We start from the raw sequence: 18,196 nt of genomic DNA, 5'->3' as shown, positions 1-18,196 counted from the left end.
AAAATTACTTTTCTTAAAAGAAAAAAACTTACTATGTTAACTTCCCATCCTTTATAAATTATGAACTAATTTCCTTTATGCTGTAACTGCACAGAAACCAACCTGGAAATTTCGACCTATGTTAAAAGCCCCAACAATGAGAAAACATAATTAAAGAACATATATACCTGTTATGGACACAATACCTTAGTGGTGTTTTTCCTCAGTATCTTTGATTATCAAGATAAAAACTCACTGGGTTATTTAATGGGGCCAACTGTGTACATTTGTGTGCCAGTGCAGAAGAAAGGGTACCCAGTGGGGAATCAGAAGGCAGGATTGCAATCCCTGCCCTTCCCCACCCTAGTTCATGACCACAGGCAGTGTGCTCATGGGGGCATTATGCTCGTCCCAGCTCTAAGCTTCTGTTTTCCCATCTGGAAGTGGGAGCCAAGGGGATCAATGATTTCTATCTCAGAGGGTAGTAATGACAACCAAATGATGATCTGAGGATAATAGCACTAGCCCAGTGCCTGTCCCACAGTTGAGGCTCAGTAAATGACAGCCATACAGCAATGTAATGGGGTTCTGTATGCCACACATGAGATTTGGAGGCAGATTCAATGGTAAGTTCAATGGTAAGTTTAGGTGAAGAAATTGGACATGTCCATGTTCACATAGTATGATTCATGTCTACTCTGCTGTTGCTGCTGCTGCTTTCCTGTAACCAATTTTAGAGCCTATCTTGGCAGCTGGAAGTATTTGGGATTAATTTCACACTCACTTTATGAGTTGAGCATTTTCCTGCAAGCAGCTCCCTGGGCCTCTGTCTCATTACTTTGGCATCAACTGATATGGCAGTTGGACAGAGATGTCCTTTGGGGTCTCCATTTTATTTGGAACCCCTTAATTTGAAAAAGCAAAACAAAGGCCTTCGACACATCGTGCTTGCAATCATTAGCATTTATTGTTTCCTAAACCCCTCCCTTTCTGTTGAGCGCCAGGGAACACACGTCTTGTACAGCCAGTGAGGAGCACTGAAAAATCACTCTCCCTTGTTAAGCCCTAGCAGCTGGTTGGCCTCATTTCTCAGTTCCAGGTGAGCTGTAAGATCCTCTAGGCCTTGGTCAGACAGATCTAAATCTTGACGGGTCTAGTTTTTCCATCCTTTTTTACTATGTTAATTCTGCTAAATTCATTTGGCTCTCATGGAGAACAAAGTAAACTTGGCTGTTATGTGAAAAGCTAAATTGAGAACACGGAGCTCTGTTTAGTATTTCATGTTGGCCAGTAGGTCAGGAAGATTTTCCTTGGGGGTAATTTACATAAGGAATTGTTTATCCCACTTCTTTCCAATTTCTGTGACCATTTGGGGATAGCAGAGTCTTTCCACAATGACACAGAAATATATCCAGATCCAGTGAGACTGAAACTTACAGAAACGGTACTTCTCCCAGATTGATGTATTTTGGGTCTTGCTCAGGAAAGATCCTGTGGCTTGGGCTGCTGTCTCACTAAGAAGTCATTCTTCCACCACAGCTGTGTTTAGCAAGTTGGGTGGGTCCACGAACTGACATGCTGTTGCACTTAGTAAGAATTTTCCCTTGATAGTGAGGAACGTGCATAAAAGCCTTGCTGAAGTCCCATTAAATGCCCCGAATATTTGCTGTGATCCAATGGCTGCTTAGAGCACAGCCTCCATCAGAAAACACCCACACTCAGAGTACTCTGTGGCTCCCCAGTACCTGGAGCATTAAGTACACACTCTTCACCTTGACAAGTTGCTTCCTCTGCAACAGTTGCCCAGATGACCTTTTTTGTTTCATCAAATGCTCTTCCCAAACTGGAATGTTTGCTCCTTCCTGAAAAGGAAGCCTTTGTGTTTGTGCTTTTTTTCTTTTTTCTTTTTTGTCTTTTTAGGGCCGCACCCGTGGCATACGGAAGTTCCCAGACTAGGGGTCCAATCGGAGCCACAGCTGCCGACCTACGTCACAGCCATAGTAATTCCAGATCCAAGCCATGTCTGTGACCTACACCACAGCTCACAGCAACACCAGATCCTTAACCCACTGATCAGGCCCAGGGATTGAACCTGTGTCCTCATGGGTTTTAGTGGGGTTCATTACCACTGAGCCACAAAGGGAACTCTGTGCTTTTGTGCTTTAGTGCATCTGCTCAGGCTGTTTCCTTCCCTTTAGAAGCCCCCTTACTTAGTATCTATTCTTAAGGACAAATTTGAGGTGCCTCTTCTCAGTGGCATGGTGGTAAATAGTTAATAACTGGTTTTCAGGGAGGAACAGGGTGGGTGGGAAGCCTAACTTTATAACATTCAATGATTTGCATGTTGTAAATATCCACCATGGTTGATTTCAAACTTCTAGGGTGAGGTCACTTCTAGGGTGAGTCAGGAAGAAATGTGCAGTAGCCTCCCACTGCAGAGTGTTTCCAGCATACAGATGCAATAGGCATAAATAACCTCAAGGACTTAGATAATAGTAAAATAATTAGGAAATAGTGAGTTTTGAGTATTTATTACCTTTGTTTCCATGTAACATTTAAGTTTCTATAATTTTTAGTAATGGCCATGTTCAACAGCTGGATCACAAAATTCCTGATAAATGAATAATTGGGATGGAGAAGACAAATTAGGAGTTTGGAATTAACATATACACACCACTATATATAAAATAGATAAACAACAAGGACTTGTATAGCACTAGGAACTATACTCAGTATAATAACCTATGTTGGAAAGAATCTGAAAATATATATATAAATAATATGTATGTATTATGTATACTTTTACTCAGTTATATATATAACATGTATAAAACATAATGTTGTAAATTAACTATGCTTCAATAAAAAATTTTGAATAATCTTTCTCCTCAGCTGGTAGGAGCTATCTGAGCCCGTTGTTTTTCCTTCCTGAGGCCTTCCACACTCACTCGTAGTTAAGCACTTCCATAAGGTGCTTCAGGACTCATACAGACTTTAGAGGGAGAAACTCCAAGTTTGAATCCTTAATTTGCAGTTCCCAATGCAAAATGAAAATGCAGGGCCTTTGCTAAAAGGTATAAGAATGTGCTGTCAAAACAGTGGTTAAAATATAAAGCTCTCTCCTTTCTTCAGTGGCCTCTCACACATTTTCTAGTGGTGTTTTTAGTTATTATTTAATGTCATTCCAAGTAAGGAAAAATAAAAAATTTTAGGTTGTTAGCATGAATCTTACAATTAATCTTACTGTTGTGCAGTGCCAGTTTTAAATACGAATATGAGTGTATAATTCTGAGTCAGTGAGTGTATTTCTTCTGATCATGTCCATGCTCCATTATCCTACTGACTTCACTTACAAAGCACAAATTAAAAAATAAAATTATTAAGAATTTCAGGAGAGACAGCAGGGCATTAAACAAAGCATGGAACCCTTCTAAGCATAGGCTCAGCTGGCATGCCCTGTGTATAGTACTGGCTACATTCCCGCCGAACCTCAGAGGCCTCATCTATAAAATACAGATCTTGCCAACCAGGTTGCCAACCAGGAGGCATGAGGATTGAAAGCAGTGATACCTGTTTGGCACAGAGCAGATTGCTTGGCATACAGTCCATGCTGAATTAACTGGAGGGGCAGATTGCTTGGCATATCTCAATTAACTGAGATATGCTCAATTAACTGGAGGGATTATTATTAACATAATAATCATAATGTTAGTGGCATTTTCCTCCTTAATGCTCTATAGGGTCTTCCCTATATTGTCAGTGTTCACTTCCTTGACCTATTTTGCTTTCTCCAGTATGAACTCTTTGAAGGTAGAGATTAGATCCCTGCTGAGTTCTCTATAGTGCTTCCTGCAAATTCTTGCACATACCTGGCACTCAGGAGATATTTATCACCTTGATCTTTGTATGATTTGGTCTTATTGACAATAAGCATCTGTGTCAAAAGCATCTGTGGCCCCCACAATGAGGCTTAATTGGTAACATTCACAGGGAGAAAAAGAGTATAAACTTTGACTTTAACAGGAGTCAGTTGTAATCATGGTTTGGGTGGAGGAAGCAGATGATTCCAGGTGTTTTGGTTTAAGGAAAGTGGCCTCTCTGTCTCTTCGAGGGGACTTCTTAAAGTAATGGGGAAGGGATGAGTTCCAAGGCTCATTTGAGTAAAAGAGACCCCAGGGATATTAACTCTGGCCCATAGTAATCTGTCCCTTAGCTAGCTTCTTTCACACTTACTTTCTGTTCTGCACAATTAGGACATTATTACAGTAATACTTCTTTCCACTAATTGGTTTTGTATGTATGTTTCCTGTCCAACAAATTGTAAGATACACATGGGTTATAGGATATCATGTACTTTTGAATGCAAATGCAAAGTAGCACAGTAGTAGGCATGCAGTAAGCAGTGCACTTTGTTGTGTTGCTGACCTTGGTCCAAACTCCCCGGGCTCCCTGTAGAGCTAATTGTGAATTGAGATTGCCTGTCATAACTCCTGCAAGTCCTCAACCAAGTGGCAAAGAATCCTGGCTTGCCTGACATTGTCAAGCAACTTCATTTACTTTGCCTTTCTCTAACCTACATCTCTTTTCCAGTATCTCCCAGACACTCTGAGGACTGCCCTCCTGCAGCCCCTCTCCTACATGGAATTTGGGAGACCACACAGCTGTAGACTGTACTTGTTTGAATGATGATTTTTTAATAGGCCCTTTGGGCCAGTGTCTGTAAGCCATGAAATATCACCAAATGGATCATCTGCACTAGATTTCTGAAACTCATCTGAGCTCTAGTCCCTCAAGCTGGCAGGGACTTGTAGAAAGGAGCGCACATTGCTCTGGATTTTGCTCTTCCTGTTCTAGGGGCTGTCAGACGCCTTGAGCCTCTGGGCCAGTCAGTTCATTACTTTTAATGAGCACAAAATTCACCAAGACATTAAAATAAAATAAAACACCAATGGGCAGTCTTGGATGTTCTATCCAATTGTTACTTTAGTCCTTTTTTCCACAGGATTATTCAAGAGGATGAAAAAAAAAAAAGGCCAATTCTACTGCCAATTTTATCCTAAGTAGATTTGGCATTGTAAAGCTAACACACCATGAGCATTTTTTTCTTTCAGGTCCCAGTGGGCTGGTGCCTGACATTTGTGTTAAAAATGACATTACTGGTCAAATGTTTGAACATTATCTACCTTTTGGATGTGATAAAGAAATATTGGATATCCCAATAACATATAAAAAATAAAAGTCAGAAAGTTATTTTCTAAAAAGGGTATATTGGAGTTATTATTTTAAATTACAAGGCATATAGAGTTATTTGATAAGAATTTTAAAATTGATCGATCTCCGTGACTGGTAATAAAGACTGTAATAATTGTATTAGAGGTTACTTATATTATCATATATTGTAGAAGGTGAATCAGTGGTGAAGTGGACATTGAACAGGGTCCCCATTAAGCTGTTTTCGTGGATATTTTCATCTCTTGGCCATATGGATTTGGAATTACTTTGGGCATTTTTTTTTTAACGAAGGAAGTGAGCAGATGAATGATAACTTTTATTACTCAACATAGCTTGCGTTTGTGGAAGACAAAGTTCATCAAGTTGTTTTAAAGAAAAACAAGAATGTGCCAAATGTAATTTGTTGGGGGGCTCAAGCATTGTGAAATTCTCCCTAACTGAAGCTTGTAATTCCTGCAGGTAATCGCTCTAGCAGATGCAGTAGAGGAAAACCAAGGCAATCTGTTCCAGTCATTCACCAGGCTGAAAAGTGCCACCCATTTGGTGATTCTGCTGATTGGGCTGTGGCAAAAGCTTAGCGCCGACCAGATTGCTATTCTGGAAGCAGCATTTCTGCCTCTGCAGCAGGATGCTCAAGAATTGGTAAGGATCCTTCAGTGGTAGTAGCCACCATTATAGAAAAGATTGCAGTTTTAAGCAGATGTCACATGGCTATCATGTTTTCTAAGGTATCATATAAAGGATTGGTTTTGATTTTTTTTTAACCTAAATCCTGTTTTCCTTTTCTTTAAACCATAATAAAAGTGTCAAGTAAAGGCCTTTTTTTCTAGAGCTATTTTAAAAATAGGTATATAGTCCATTTTTATGTGGTATCCAGTCTATTTTTTATGTGCTTTTCAATCACTTAGAAGCCAGGGAAATAGTCATTTGACTGCCTGAGTGATGGCAGTAAACCTTCAGATTAGCTAATCCTTTCCTTTTCCACCAGAGAAAACAGTTCAGCCATTTTAATTTGCTCTGCATTCTTAAATTTAAGTGTTACTTCAGGGGTTAGTGAGAACTGAGGTGGCCTTGCTAAAAGACAGGAATATTTTGTTATATTTATATAGTTATATGTAGTTTATAAGCTCTTACTCTTTGCCCCTTTGAATAGGCAGTTTAGAACAAAAATGGGGAAAATGGGGGTTCATACCTGGAGTTTTGGGTGGCAGAGGACATAAATAAAAACATTTTAGATCCCTTGAATTGTTGAGGTATATGACCACCAGGTGCCATTATTGTGTTTCTTATTTACGAAGAAATAATGTACTTGGAAATAAGAGACCCTTGAACTTATTTTTTTGCATTGGAAGAAACCATTTCCAGAAAAACATCATTTCAGATCCATTTTTGAACACAAATGGGAGAATATTACACTAAAAATAATAGCACTAAAAATAAAATATTGGGGTATTTACTAGGTACTAGGTGTTCTTTTAAGTTTTTCACAAGGATTATCTCATTTAATCTTAAACATGGACCTATAATGTAATTAAGGTTCTATTTTCATTCCCCAAATTTACATATGGGGAAATTTAGGCTTTGAGAGTTAAGTACCTTTCTGGAATCAGTGAGTGGTAGAACCAGGATTTCGATCCGAGTCTATTTGCAACCAAAGCACATGTTTTTAACCTGTCTACTATAGTTTAGCAAAGTCATGAACATGATTTTGAAAATGATAAGCTTTGTCAGTTGAATCTATTTTTCTAAAATTGGGTGGAAGGATTGGCAGAGCAGAAGAAAAAAAAATCCAGCTATATTTTATATCCTAGACAAAATAGTAAAAATAAATTAGAAAAAAAACTTAGAGTACACATTTTTTTAGGTTGATAATATTACAGCTACAGTTGACCTTTGGAAAGCTAAAAATGTACTCTGTGATAATAGAAAGTAAAGAGTAGAATGGTTGGGATTGTATTAATAAGAATAGTAATTATCACTGTCACTTATGAACTCTGAGTGAGTAGTCAAAAAGACTTGGGTAGCCTCAGATCCTGCTTCCACCACTTAATGGCAAAGTCTTTATGGTCAAGGCTCTTAACTGATCTTAATCTCTGCTTCTGTAGCTAGCTACAAGATGAAAACAATTATGTTACCTGCCCAAAAGTTTTTTTTTTTTTCCCACAATCTCATATTTATTTTTGTTTTTTATATAATGATTTTTTCCATTATAGCTGGTTTACAGTGTTTGTCAATTTTCTACTGTACAACAAGGTGACCCAGTTACACATACATGTATACATTCTTTTTTCTCACATTATTGTGCTCCGTCATAAGTGACATAGTTCCCAGTGCTACACAGCAGGATTTCATTGCTAATCCATTCCAAAAGCAATAGTCTGCATCTATTAACCCCAAGCACTCCATCCACCCCACTCCCTCCCCCTTGGCAACCACAAGTCTATTCTGCAGGTCCATGATTTTCTTTTCTGTGGAAAGGTTCATTTGTGCCATATATTAGATTCCAGATATAAGTGATATCATATGGTATTTGTCTTTCTCTTTCTGACTTACTTCACTCAGTATGACAGTCTCTAGGTCCATCCATGTTGCTGCAAATGGCATTATTTTGTTCTTTTTCATGGCTGAGTAGTATTCCATTGTGTATATATACCACATCTTCCTAATCTAACCATCTGTCGATGGACATTTGGGTTGTTTCCATGTCTTGGGTATTGTGAATAGTGCTACAGTGAACACGTGGGTGCATGTGTCTCTTTCAAGGAAGTTTTGTCTGAATATATGCCCAAGAATGGGATTGCTGGGTCATATGGTATTTCTATGTATAGTTTTCTAAGGTACCTCCATACTGTTCTCTGTAGTGGTTGTGCCAGCTCACATTCCCAAGAATGCAGGAGGGTTCCCTTTTCTCCACACCCCCTCCAGCATTTATTTGTGGATTTATTAATAATGGCCATTCTTACTGGTGTGAGGTAGCAGGATATAAGATTAATATTCAGAAATCAGTCACATTTCTGTATACTAACAATGAAATATTAGAAAAGGAATACAAAAGTACAATACCTTATAAAACTGCACTCCCAAAAGTCAAATACCTGGGAATACACCTGACCAAGGAGGTAAAAGACATATGCAGAGAACTGTAAAACATTAATCAAGGAAATTAAAGAAGATGTAAAGAAATGAAAAGATATCCCATGCTCCTGGGTTGGAAAAATTAATATTGTAAAAATGGCCATACTAGTACCCAAAGCAATCTACAGATTCAATGCAATCCCTATCAAATTCCCTATGATATTTTTCATAGTATGAGAACAAACAATCCAAAAATTTATATGGAACCACAAAAGACCCAGAATTGCCAAAGCAATTCTGAGAAACAAAAACCAACCAGGAGGCATAACTCTTCCAGACTTCAGGCAATATTACAAAGCCACAGTCATCAAGTCAGTGTGGTACTGGTACCAAAACAGACAGACAGACCAATGGAACAGAATAGAGAACCCAGAAATAAACCCAGACACCTATGGTCAATTAACCTTTGACAAAGGAGGCAAGAACATAAACTGGGAAAAGGACAGTCTTTTCAGCAAGTATTGCTGGGAAACCTGGACAGCTGCATGCAAAGCAATGAAACTAGAACACACCCTCACACCATGCACAAAAATGAACTCAAAATGGCTGAAAGACTTAAATGTAAGACAACACACCATCAAACTCCTGGAAGAGAACACAGGCAAAACATTCTCTAACATTAACCTTACAAATGTTTTCTCAGGTCAGTCTCTTAAAGCAACAGAAATAAAAGCAAAAATAATCCAATGGGACCTAATCAAACTGACAAGCTTTTGCACAGCAAACGAAACCAAAAAGAAAACAAAAATACAACTTACAGAATGGGAGAAAGTAGTTTCAAAAGATGCAACTGACAAGGGCTTCATCTCTAAAACATATAAACGACTTATACAGCTCAACAGCAAAAAAGCCAACAACCCAATGGAAAAATGGGCAAAAGACCTGAATAGACATTTTTCCAAGGAATATATACAGATGGCCAGTAAGCACCTGAAAAAATGCTCAACATCCCTGATTATTAGAGAAAGGCAAATCAAAACTACCACGAGATACCACCTCACACCAGTCAGAATGGCCCAATATGTTTTTAATAAGAATTAAATAAGATAATTGAGTAGAGTGATAATCATTAGAAGTGATTTATACACTTTATGTATATTATTTATAGTTCTTACTAAAGCCATGAAAGGTAGATATTACTACCTTTTCATGGTGATTTGTCTCCTGGACTATACTTGAGGGCAGGAATTATTTCTTACTGATTTTATAATTCCCAATGCCTGGCATAATGCCTGATCATAGTGCAGTCAGCGTTTGTTGGGTGAATGAATGGAGATAAGGGTGAAAGCTAACGGGAGGTGCCTTGGCAGAATAGATGTGGTGGATTGGTCTGGAGCATGAGGAAGCACAGCAGGGCCAGCTGTATAATTTATGGGGCCCAGTACAAAATGAAAATGCAGATCCTTTGTTCAGAAAAGTAAAAAAAAAAAAAAATGCTAAAGTGCTGTTAAAATAGGTACTAAAAGCATAACTTTTAAATTTTTTCAGTCTCTCATCATGGTGTTTTTGTTTGCTATTTACTTACATTGTTCTAAACAGAGAAAAATTTAAAGAGTTACCATAGTTATACAGTTTGTATTTTGTTGCTCATCCATGCAACCTGTGCTCATCTACTAACACTCTACTTTCAGCTTCCCTCTGAGTAAGGAAGGACTGAAGGAAAAGGAGCTCGGTATCACTCTATTTCCCTTTCCTTCTTTGTTATTTTCAGTGTAAGGGGTTGGATCATATAGGGAAGTTACAGGCGTCTAGTGGGTTTCCTTAGCATTTCTGTTTGAATCTATTGCCTTCTTTCTTCATTCAAAACAAGATCTGGTTCAAATGAAAAGCCTCTCAGGGCTGTCATTTCCTTCGCTGAATCAGTCTAGACGGAACAGGCCTTCCTCGTGCTTACTCTGAGTCTCCGTGAACTCCCACTCATCCTGGGGCCACAGGAATTCTGAGCTCATGGGGCTGTGTGTGAAAAGGGGGAGAGAAGGGGAGTGCATATATATTGCACATGTTTTCCCTTCTCCACATGCTTTATTGTCTCATCAAACTTCATTTATAAAACACAATTTAAAAGGTAAAATTATTAAAAATTTCAAGATGGTGCCCACAAAGCATTAAACAGAGCCTAGGGCCCTGTGCAGTCACACAGCTCACATGCTCCTGAGGCTGGCCCTGAGGCACAGTTAGACCCAAAGGAAGAATTTCCTAGAAATAAACATTCTCAAATGTAGGAATTGAGTCCCAAGAGAGATTGTGGTATTTCCGACTCCAAAGATCTTTAAAAACAGCCTCATTTGCTGGGAGTATGTAAGTATGCTCATCCCTGTAGGCAGGTGAGTGGCTTTAACATCTTCTCAAAGCCCTCTTTTACTTGGCCTCTGTATTCTCTGCTGTCGTACTTCCCAAAACATGTAAGGGAAAATTACTTCAGCTCTCTTCTGAATTTGGTGAGATTAGAAGGTGTGTGTACTCATTACGACTATTGAAGTCATTAATGAGACAGGAATTTGATAAAAACATAACTTGGAGAAGAATGAATCAAAAAAGACATTTTAATACTGCTTGTTATGCTGTTCATCTTTAATTAGGTTGTATTCACTTTGGACTTATACTGTTGAGACAGCTTATATATCTTGAGAAAAAAAGGATCCTTTTTCATTCTTTAAGATGTACTCATGCAGTATGTGGTTTTGACATGCTAGTTCACAATCTCCCATATTATGCCTTTAGACCTCACAAATAAATGTTATGTGATGGGTATCCCGCTGAGATGTGAAAATGAAATATGCAAACCTGAAATAACTTGGAAGGAGGGTGAGGCAGGGAAGAAAGGAGTCTCTGACCAGAATGTTGAAAATATATCCCATATTGAAGTTATTATGATACCACAAAAATCTGAATGTAATTTAGACAGTTTGGTTGAGGGTGGATGGCAGAGCACAAGTAGGAGGGGAGAACTTTAGACATGTGGGCAGCATTTTCAGAAGAGACTCTCAGTTCAAGGTCAGATGTCCCTGCAGTATTGAGAGGTAAGAGAAAGTGTTCAGAAGATGTTTTGTTTATGGTTCAAACAGTATGCAGAATGGTTTGTCATACTAGTATTGAAATGGCATGTGTCTCAAGGCAGGCTAACTACCATAGTTGACTCTGGAATATTTTCTTAATAGCCTCATATTCACAAAGCAAAAATATTAAGAATTTATTATTGTTAATGAAAAGCAGTATTTTTAACACTATGTTATCAGTATTAAAAAATACCATCCCATTTGGAACAGAGTTCATCATTGTTTTATTTGACCTGTCTCTTTAGTAATACTTTTCCATTTTTTGCCACTTCTCAATACTTTTGGGGGGCAAATAAATTCTGGTGTTGCAGACTATTATACCTGATTTTTTTTAAGGTGCTGAAAGTTATATATGCCAAATGTGTTTTTGTAGGGGTATTCCCTTTTGCTTTAAGAAAAACATGAAGTGTCCTCCAGAAAGAGCTTTTAAACTCAGTTCCATCTGTGGATTTGTTAATAAGGTACTATTCTGTTTTCTTGTGACAATGGAGAAGTTTTGCCTAAAATAATTTTTTATTAGAATACCTGAGAGGGAAATTCTTTTTTTTTTTGTCTTTTTTTTTGTTGTTGTTGTTGTTGCTATTTCTTGGGCCGCTCCCGCGGCATATGGAGGTTCCCAGGCTAGGGGTTGAATCGGAGCTGTAGCCACCGGCCTACGCCAGAGCCACAGCAACGCGGGATCCGAGCCGCATCTGCAACCTACACCACAGCTCACGGCAACGCCGGATCGTTAACCCACTGAGCAAGGGCAGGGACCGAACTGGCAACCTCATGGTTCCTAGTCGGATTCGTTAACCACTGTGCCACGACGGGAACTCCCTGAGAGGGAAATTCTAAAATGAGTTGTCTTCTTAATTTTCAGGTTAGTGGCTGAGGATATTTCAGAGTATTTGAATCCTCAGTGCAGAATTTAAATGTGCCTCTACTTGATCCTCTATCTACTTGAAGCTCTACTAAAAATACCATCTCTCATTCTGTCAGTGTAACTGGTTTGAGTCTGAGAGTGTTTAATTGTGATATTACACACATCTCCCTTCCCTGATGATGTATAGAAGCCAAAATCTACAAAACTATACATATCTCAGGATTGGCCTAAGAGAAAAAAAAAAATCTCTTATTGAGTAGCTGCTATGTTTCAGGCAATAGTCTAGGCATTTAGCATACCTCAGTCAACCAAACAGACTAGTACCACCCATCCTTCTGGATTTACTTTAACATTGCAAGCAAACATATTCTAGTCATATTCAGCCATAAACATATTGTCTGTCTAATATGGTAGCAACTTGCCATATGTGGCTATTTAAATTGAAATGTAAGTAAATTAAAATGAGATAAAATTAAAATGTCAGTTTCTCAGTCACATTTGCTATATTTCAACTGCTCAATAGCTGCATTTGGTGAGCAGCTACCACCTTGGACAGTTGTGGATACAGAACCTTTCCATCATTGCAGAAGTTTCTATTACATAGACCTTTCAGTCATTAAGAAGAAAAGGGTTTTGTCAATTGAGTTAGTAACTTCAGCACATTTAAACAAATTGATGAAAACAGGGCGGATTACTGACATTAAGTTGTGTCATGGTGTTTGCATTAGCAGCCCTTATGTCTGGCATTCTGGGATCAGCCTTGTTGTGTGCACAATAACTGGATATTCTCCCAGGAACAAGAAACTTCTCTAGGGGGATGTGTGCATTAACACAAAAGAGAAGCAAGAGTCTGTGTAGGGGCTACTCTTCCTACTTCACATGGCCTTGGTAGGGGTTATAATCATTATGAACTCTTTCCTGTCAAGCCTGCACATGGCCTCCGGATCCTTCTGAAAATGGGTAGTTGCTATCACTTGGAATTGGTATGTGGATAAATCCTCTTTGCCCTTTCTAATCTCTATACAGATCTGCTTCTCATTTTCCTAGTAAATGGCTTGGATGACTAAGATTCTTTAAGATGAAGTCCAGCAGATGGCAAGAAAGCGAGGAGGAGCAGTATCGGCATTTCCAAATGGCTGCCTCCAGCTTATTCCGCTCTAAACATTCACGTGTTGCACCTGATTCCAGCAGAATCTCTAAAGAAAAGAACAACAGTGCACTGTCTGGGGACCTGATTACTCATAGTCCTGCAGTTGGAAGGAGTATTGGGTCATCGCACAGCATCTTGCCTGAGTTTCTTTTCTTTCAAAGTGCATTGAACATGTTTAGTAGTGTTATCTAATTTTGAAAAAGAAAGGCATTATTGTGTTCTTTACGGTTTAATAGTTACTTTCCCTAGTATTGAACTTTTAAGTCCCCTGGGAAAGTGAAGATGGAAATTCACATCAGTAGGGGGAGGAGATTTGGACCTTCAGCCTTAACTTTTTGATTGATTATTCCTTTTACAAACCGACATGGAAAGAGAAACTTATTTTTAACGTTTTCAACATGGTTCATGTGAGAAAACAGATGTTTATAATAGGAAATCCTATTGTGTGGAGGGACTTATCAAGGCTCACTTACAAGGCTTAACGTCTCCTACGTCACAGGTCAGATTTGATGTAAGCGCCATTGTGCCTCCTGTCTAGATTGAGTGGTGATTGAGATGGCTAATCATTACTGTTATTAATGACCTCTTCTTAAAAGACAAACAAAAGGAGGAAGTGTGGTGTCAGTATCAAGCCTGCCTTTATGACTGCTAAAGTATCATCACAATTATAACTGTCTATGGGAACATAGTACAGAAAGTAAATATTTTGGTAGTTCCCATGATCTTAGCCAGCAAGATAAACATGTAAGAATTAGTTTTATGTTCATAATGGCCACATACTCTGTTGTTGCTAGTTAGATGCAACTGGTGTTATGTAATATAATACGCTACCTCACTGGAGTTGAATATAATGTATCTCAGACCCTTTTTTTTTTTTTTTTGCTATTTCTTGGGCCGCTCCTGCGGCATATGGAGGTTCCCAGGCTAGGGGTCGAATCGGAGCTGTAGCCACCGGCCTACACCAGAGCCACAGCAACGCGGGATCCGAGCTGCGTCTGCAACCTACACCACAGCACACGGCAACGCTGGATCGTTAACCCACTGAGCAAGGGCAGGGACCAAACCCGCAACCTCATGGTTCCTAGTCGGATTCGTTAACCACTGCGTCACGACGGGAACTCCTCAGACCTTTTCTGATGACCTGCTTGCTGTTTTAAAAACTGAAATAGTTGAAAGACATCAAAATAGGAGCCAAGTAGAATACAGTGTCCAAGTGGTGATGTGTAATTTTTAAAACTTTCCTTACACATATCAAATATGAAACAGTGCTTTAAATGGACACATTTAATATGAGTCATGGTTTTAAAAATAAAGAGATAAAATACATCAACAAAGAACTGATTAGTTGAAGCTCCACTCTCATTGTTTGCCACCTGAAATCCTTTGGGAAATAACCTGTGATTTAAATGTAAATAAATAAGTAAAAAAATCACACTACCACAGTGAGGAAAATAATGATCAGCATCATCCTCATAATATTTCCAACTTGATTCCTGGCTAGAAGTGTATTTACATTAGTTCCGTTTCTTTAAAATATCTTTACCTAGTTGGCGTCTACTAATTACAAAGAGATGATATTGCCATTTCAGGAACATTGCATTCTTTTAGAAATGTACACATGGAAGTTGGTGACTCTTTCCTCTAAAACCAGTGCTACCGCTGTGTTGCAAGCACACGCAGAGCGACAGCTCCAGGTTTTGTCACTCACCCTGACCTGCTGTTGTTCATTTGGAAATGTTTCTGAGAAAAGCCCTTGGCTAGCTGTTATCCTACCTGGCTTTGTGGTGGTATTTGAAGTAGCCTTTCTATGCGTGTTTCTGCATTGGGTGTCCTGCACATCTCTGCGGGACTCAGTCCACTGCTCTCCGGCCACACATCTGCTTACATATTTTCCATGGCTCCCTTTGCCCAGGTTCAGTGTGGATTCCAGTGCCAGGCATTCAGGACTCTCAGTCACTTGGCTCCACTACGTCTTCCTTCTAAAACTCTTTTTCTGCAACTTGCTAGCTTCCCCACTTCGTTCTGGGAAAGCTGACTTTCCATGGGTACACAACTTCTTTCCATCAAGGCAGGGGTAATAGAGCTTTTTTTTTTTCACCTAAAATAGTATCCTCTCTTTACCCCTCTATCTACCTTCTTAAAGAGGCAGATCAATTTTCATTTCCTCCCTATTTATTCTGGCTTTCATCTTCTTGAGAGTTTCCCTTGGGGGTATGACATAATTTAGCTCTCATTATGTACTCTAAAATTGTCTATATGCTTGTCTTGTATTCTAATGAATTTAAGGTCAGATTCTTTTATATCCCCACAGAATTAAACCTTAAATTAAGCATATAGTTGGATATAAGTATCTTGGGACTGCTTGATACCTCATTTATTTTCATAATGTTTCACATGATTATAGATTCTCCTCCAACAACTGTGTAGCTTTTACAAAACTTTTTTTAAAGGAAGTATTCTATTTCCATTTTGCACCCCTTTTTTGGCAAGCAACCCCAAATCTGGAGGGGAGTTCTATAAGAGAAAATTTGTTCTTTCCTGTACAGAGGGTCAAAGATATAGGTAGATTGATAGCCAGACCACTACACACAGATATAAATATATTCATTCACATATCCTTTCATTCAGATCAGTTAACATAAAAATTTTGAATCTTGGCATTGATGAATATATGCAAGTGCAAATAATTTCACCTATATTGATTTAGTCAAATTTGGTAATAAATAGTGCTAACAGACATGTAGTCGAATAGGTACACGTAGCTATTTCTGATCTAATCTTTCCAGAAAGTCCTCTGGGAAAATATAGGTCATAAAACTAATCCAACACTTGGGCACCTATAATCTAAGTTAATGCACTGAAAATAGTAAACTAAATCTATTTGGTACCATAATGCTTATAGTTATAATTAGGAAATATTGAATGCTTGCTAATAGTTGGAAAATAAAAACAGTGGTAATCAATAATAGAATATTATGTAGAATATATATAGAATATTAGGTAGAATATTATGTAGAATCATAATAGAATATTACGTAGAATTGAGGTTCACATCCCTTTTAGAACAAATCCTTAACTAGCTGAGTGTCCTTGGCCAAATTATGGAACTCTCTAAGGATTGGTTTCCTTATCTGTACCTTGGTGAACAAGATCAGACTTCAAGGACTGGTTTCGCTTGGAAGAGAAATGAGAATGACCACCCGGATTGATTTCACCTTACTTTTACTTTATATCCCTATTGATCCAGTAAACAAATGGTACAGAGGAAGAACATGAGAGTCAGAAAGTGAGTGAGCTTGGCTCTCCATTGCCTTTCTCATGAAGGCATGCCCAGAGTTTGATGGAAAACGTAGTTTGTGCGGAGTGAGGTATCTGCCAGTTCAGAGGTGCTTGGAACCAGAGGCTCACTGCCTTTCACACAGGTTGGGAGAAGGGCCATGCCAGCATCTGAGGAGCTGTTACACATGGAATTTCTTTCTACATTTCAGGTATTATTTTTTTCATTAATAAAAGCATAATCTGGCTTTCATTAGGTTTGGCTATTGCCTACTATGCATGATTTACTTAAACGCAATAAACATTGAAAAAAATGTGCGTAATAAGGTTCCTCTTCTTCAATTGTACCTATCCAAATTCTACTTCTTATGCAAAGTAAGAAAATTACATTATGGTTTTGTTTCAGTGAACTAGACCATATACTGAGCCTCCCTTGGGTGTCTTCACCATCATTTTCAGATTTAGGGTTTTGTTGTCTCTGTCAGCTGGAAGACCAGAATACCACTGTCACCAGCACCACCACTATTACCACTACTGCTACCACTAACACTACAACAGAAGGGCTAAACTGTACTTTAAAAAATATGACACGTGTGACCTCATTTGGAAACTACCTGTCAAAGGTGTGCAGATGTTATGAGGACTTTTATAAACCTCTTAAGTTTCATATGAGGACTAACTGACGTGATGTACATAAAGTGCCAGATGTGGTGCTGGGCATATAGAGTCTCCAAGAATTAGCAGCTCTTATTACTACTGTATTTCAGCACTAGGATGTCATCCATTGCAAGTGACAGCATTATTTTATAGATCACTTAGAAAAAAACCACTGCCAATTAAACTATGACATAGTGGTTTTTTTAAAATCACTTAAAAGTTTTAAATAATTATTTAAAGAGCTCTTTTAGACTTCCTTAGACATAAATTTTATCACATCTTACTCTTGAGCCTGAATAAGAGGAAAGATTTAAGCAATATAAATTGGTTGAGCTATTCCTAAAACTTCTTCATCTTCACGGTTTGATTCTCTTTAGTCCCCTTTCATCTACAGGTTATTCCTCTCCATGTTTTTGTACACAGCATTGTCCCGTGTGCCACAAAGCATTTTAACGCAGCCTTAAGAGTGTGCCACTGTTGCCTTTATGATTTTTTTTTTCCTGAGCCCCTGGTGTCCATTCTAAAAATTTTCCTTTTTGACTAAGCTCAAAGCATCATTTTTCCCTTTGTCCAATCATATGTTGCTGCAAGTTAAGCAGCTTCTGTTCAGAACTAACGAGAAGTTTTAGGCAAATGGATGTCTACTTCTTTAACAGTAGTCCTGTGTGGCACACTAATTAATCAAACCACATCTATTCCAGGGATTTGGCAATTTCTCCTACTTCACTTGTGTTATTTGACATAGGCTAATAGTCTGTGTGCATGTATTTAGGTAATAAAACATAATACATTCCTCCTCTCTGTATCTTCTTGTTTTATGTCCTAGAAAGCATTTAGCTTTTGCTT

The 18,196-nt window shown here is 38.5% G+C and overlaps 1 protein-coding gene across 10 annotated transcripts in view; it reads left to right on the top strand.

The window, feature by feature from the left end:
* BBS9 (Bardet-Biedl syndrome 9) overlaps positions 1 to 18,196 on the top strand; it is a 728,255-nt gene that overhangs the window by 359,452 nt on the left and 350,607 nt on the right. For all 10 annotated transcript variants that reach the window (XR_007132618.1, XR_007132616.1, XR_007132617.1 and 7 more), the window contains one exon: positions 5,671 to 5,853. Coding sequence is in view for 4 of the 10 variants with exons in the window: in XM_047763266.1 (XP_047619222.1) it covers positions 5,671 to 5,853 (183 nt within the window). In the remaining 6 variants the exon portion in view is untranslated. The remainder of the gene's footprint in view (positions 1 to 5,670; positions 5,854 to 18,196) is intronic.

Source organism: Phacochoerus africanus, chromosome 16, assembly GCF_016906955.1.
Source record: "Phacochoerus africanus isolate WHEZ1 chromosome 16, ROS_Pafr_v1, whole genome shotgun sequence".
Classification (NCBI taxonomy): Eukaryota; Metazoa; Chordata; class Mammalia; order Artiodactyla; family Suidae; genus Phacochoerus; species Phacochoerus africanus.
This window is presented reverse-complemented; position numbering and strand designations above follow the sequence as displayed.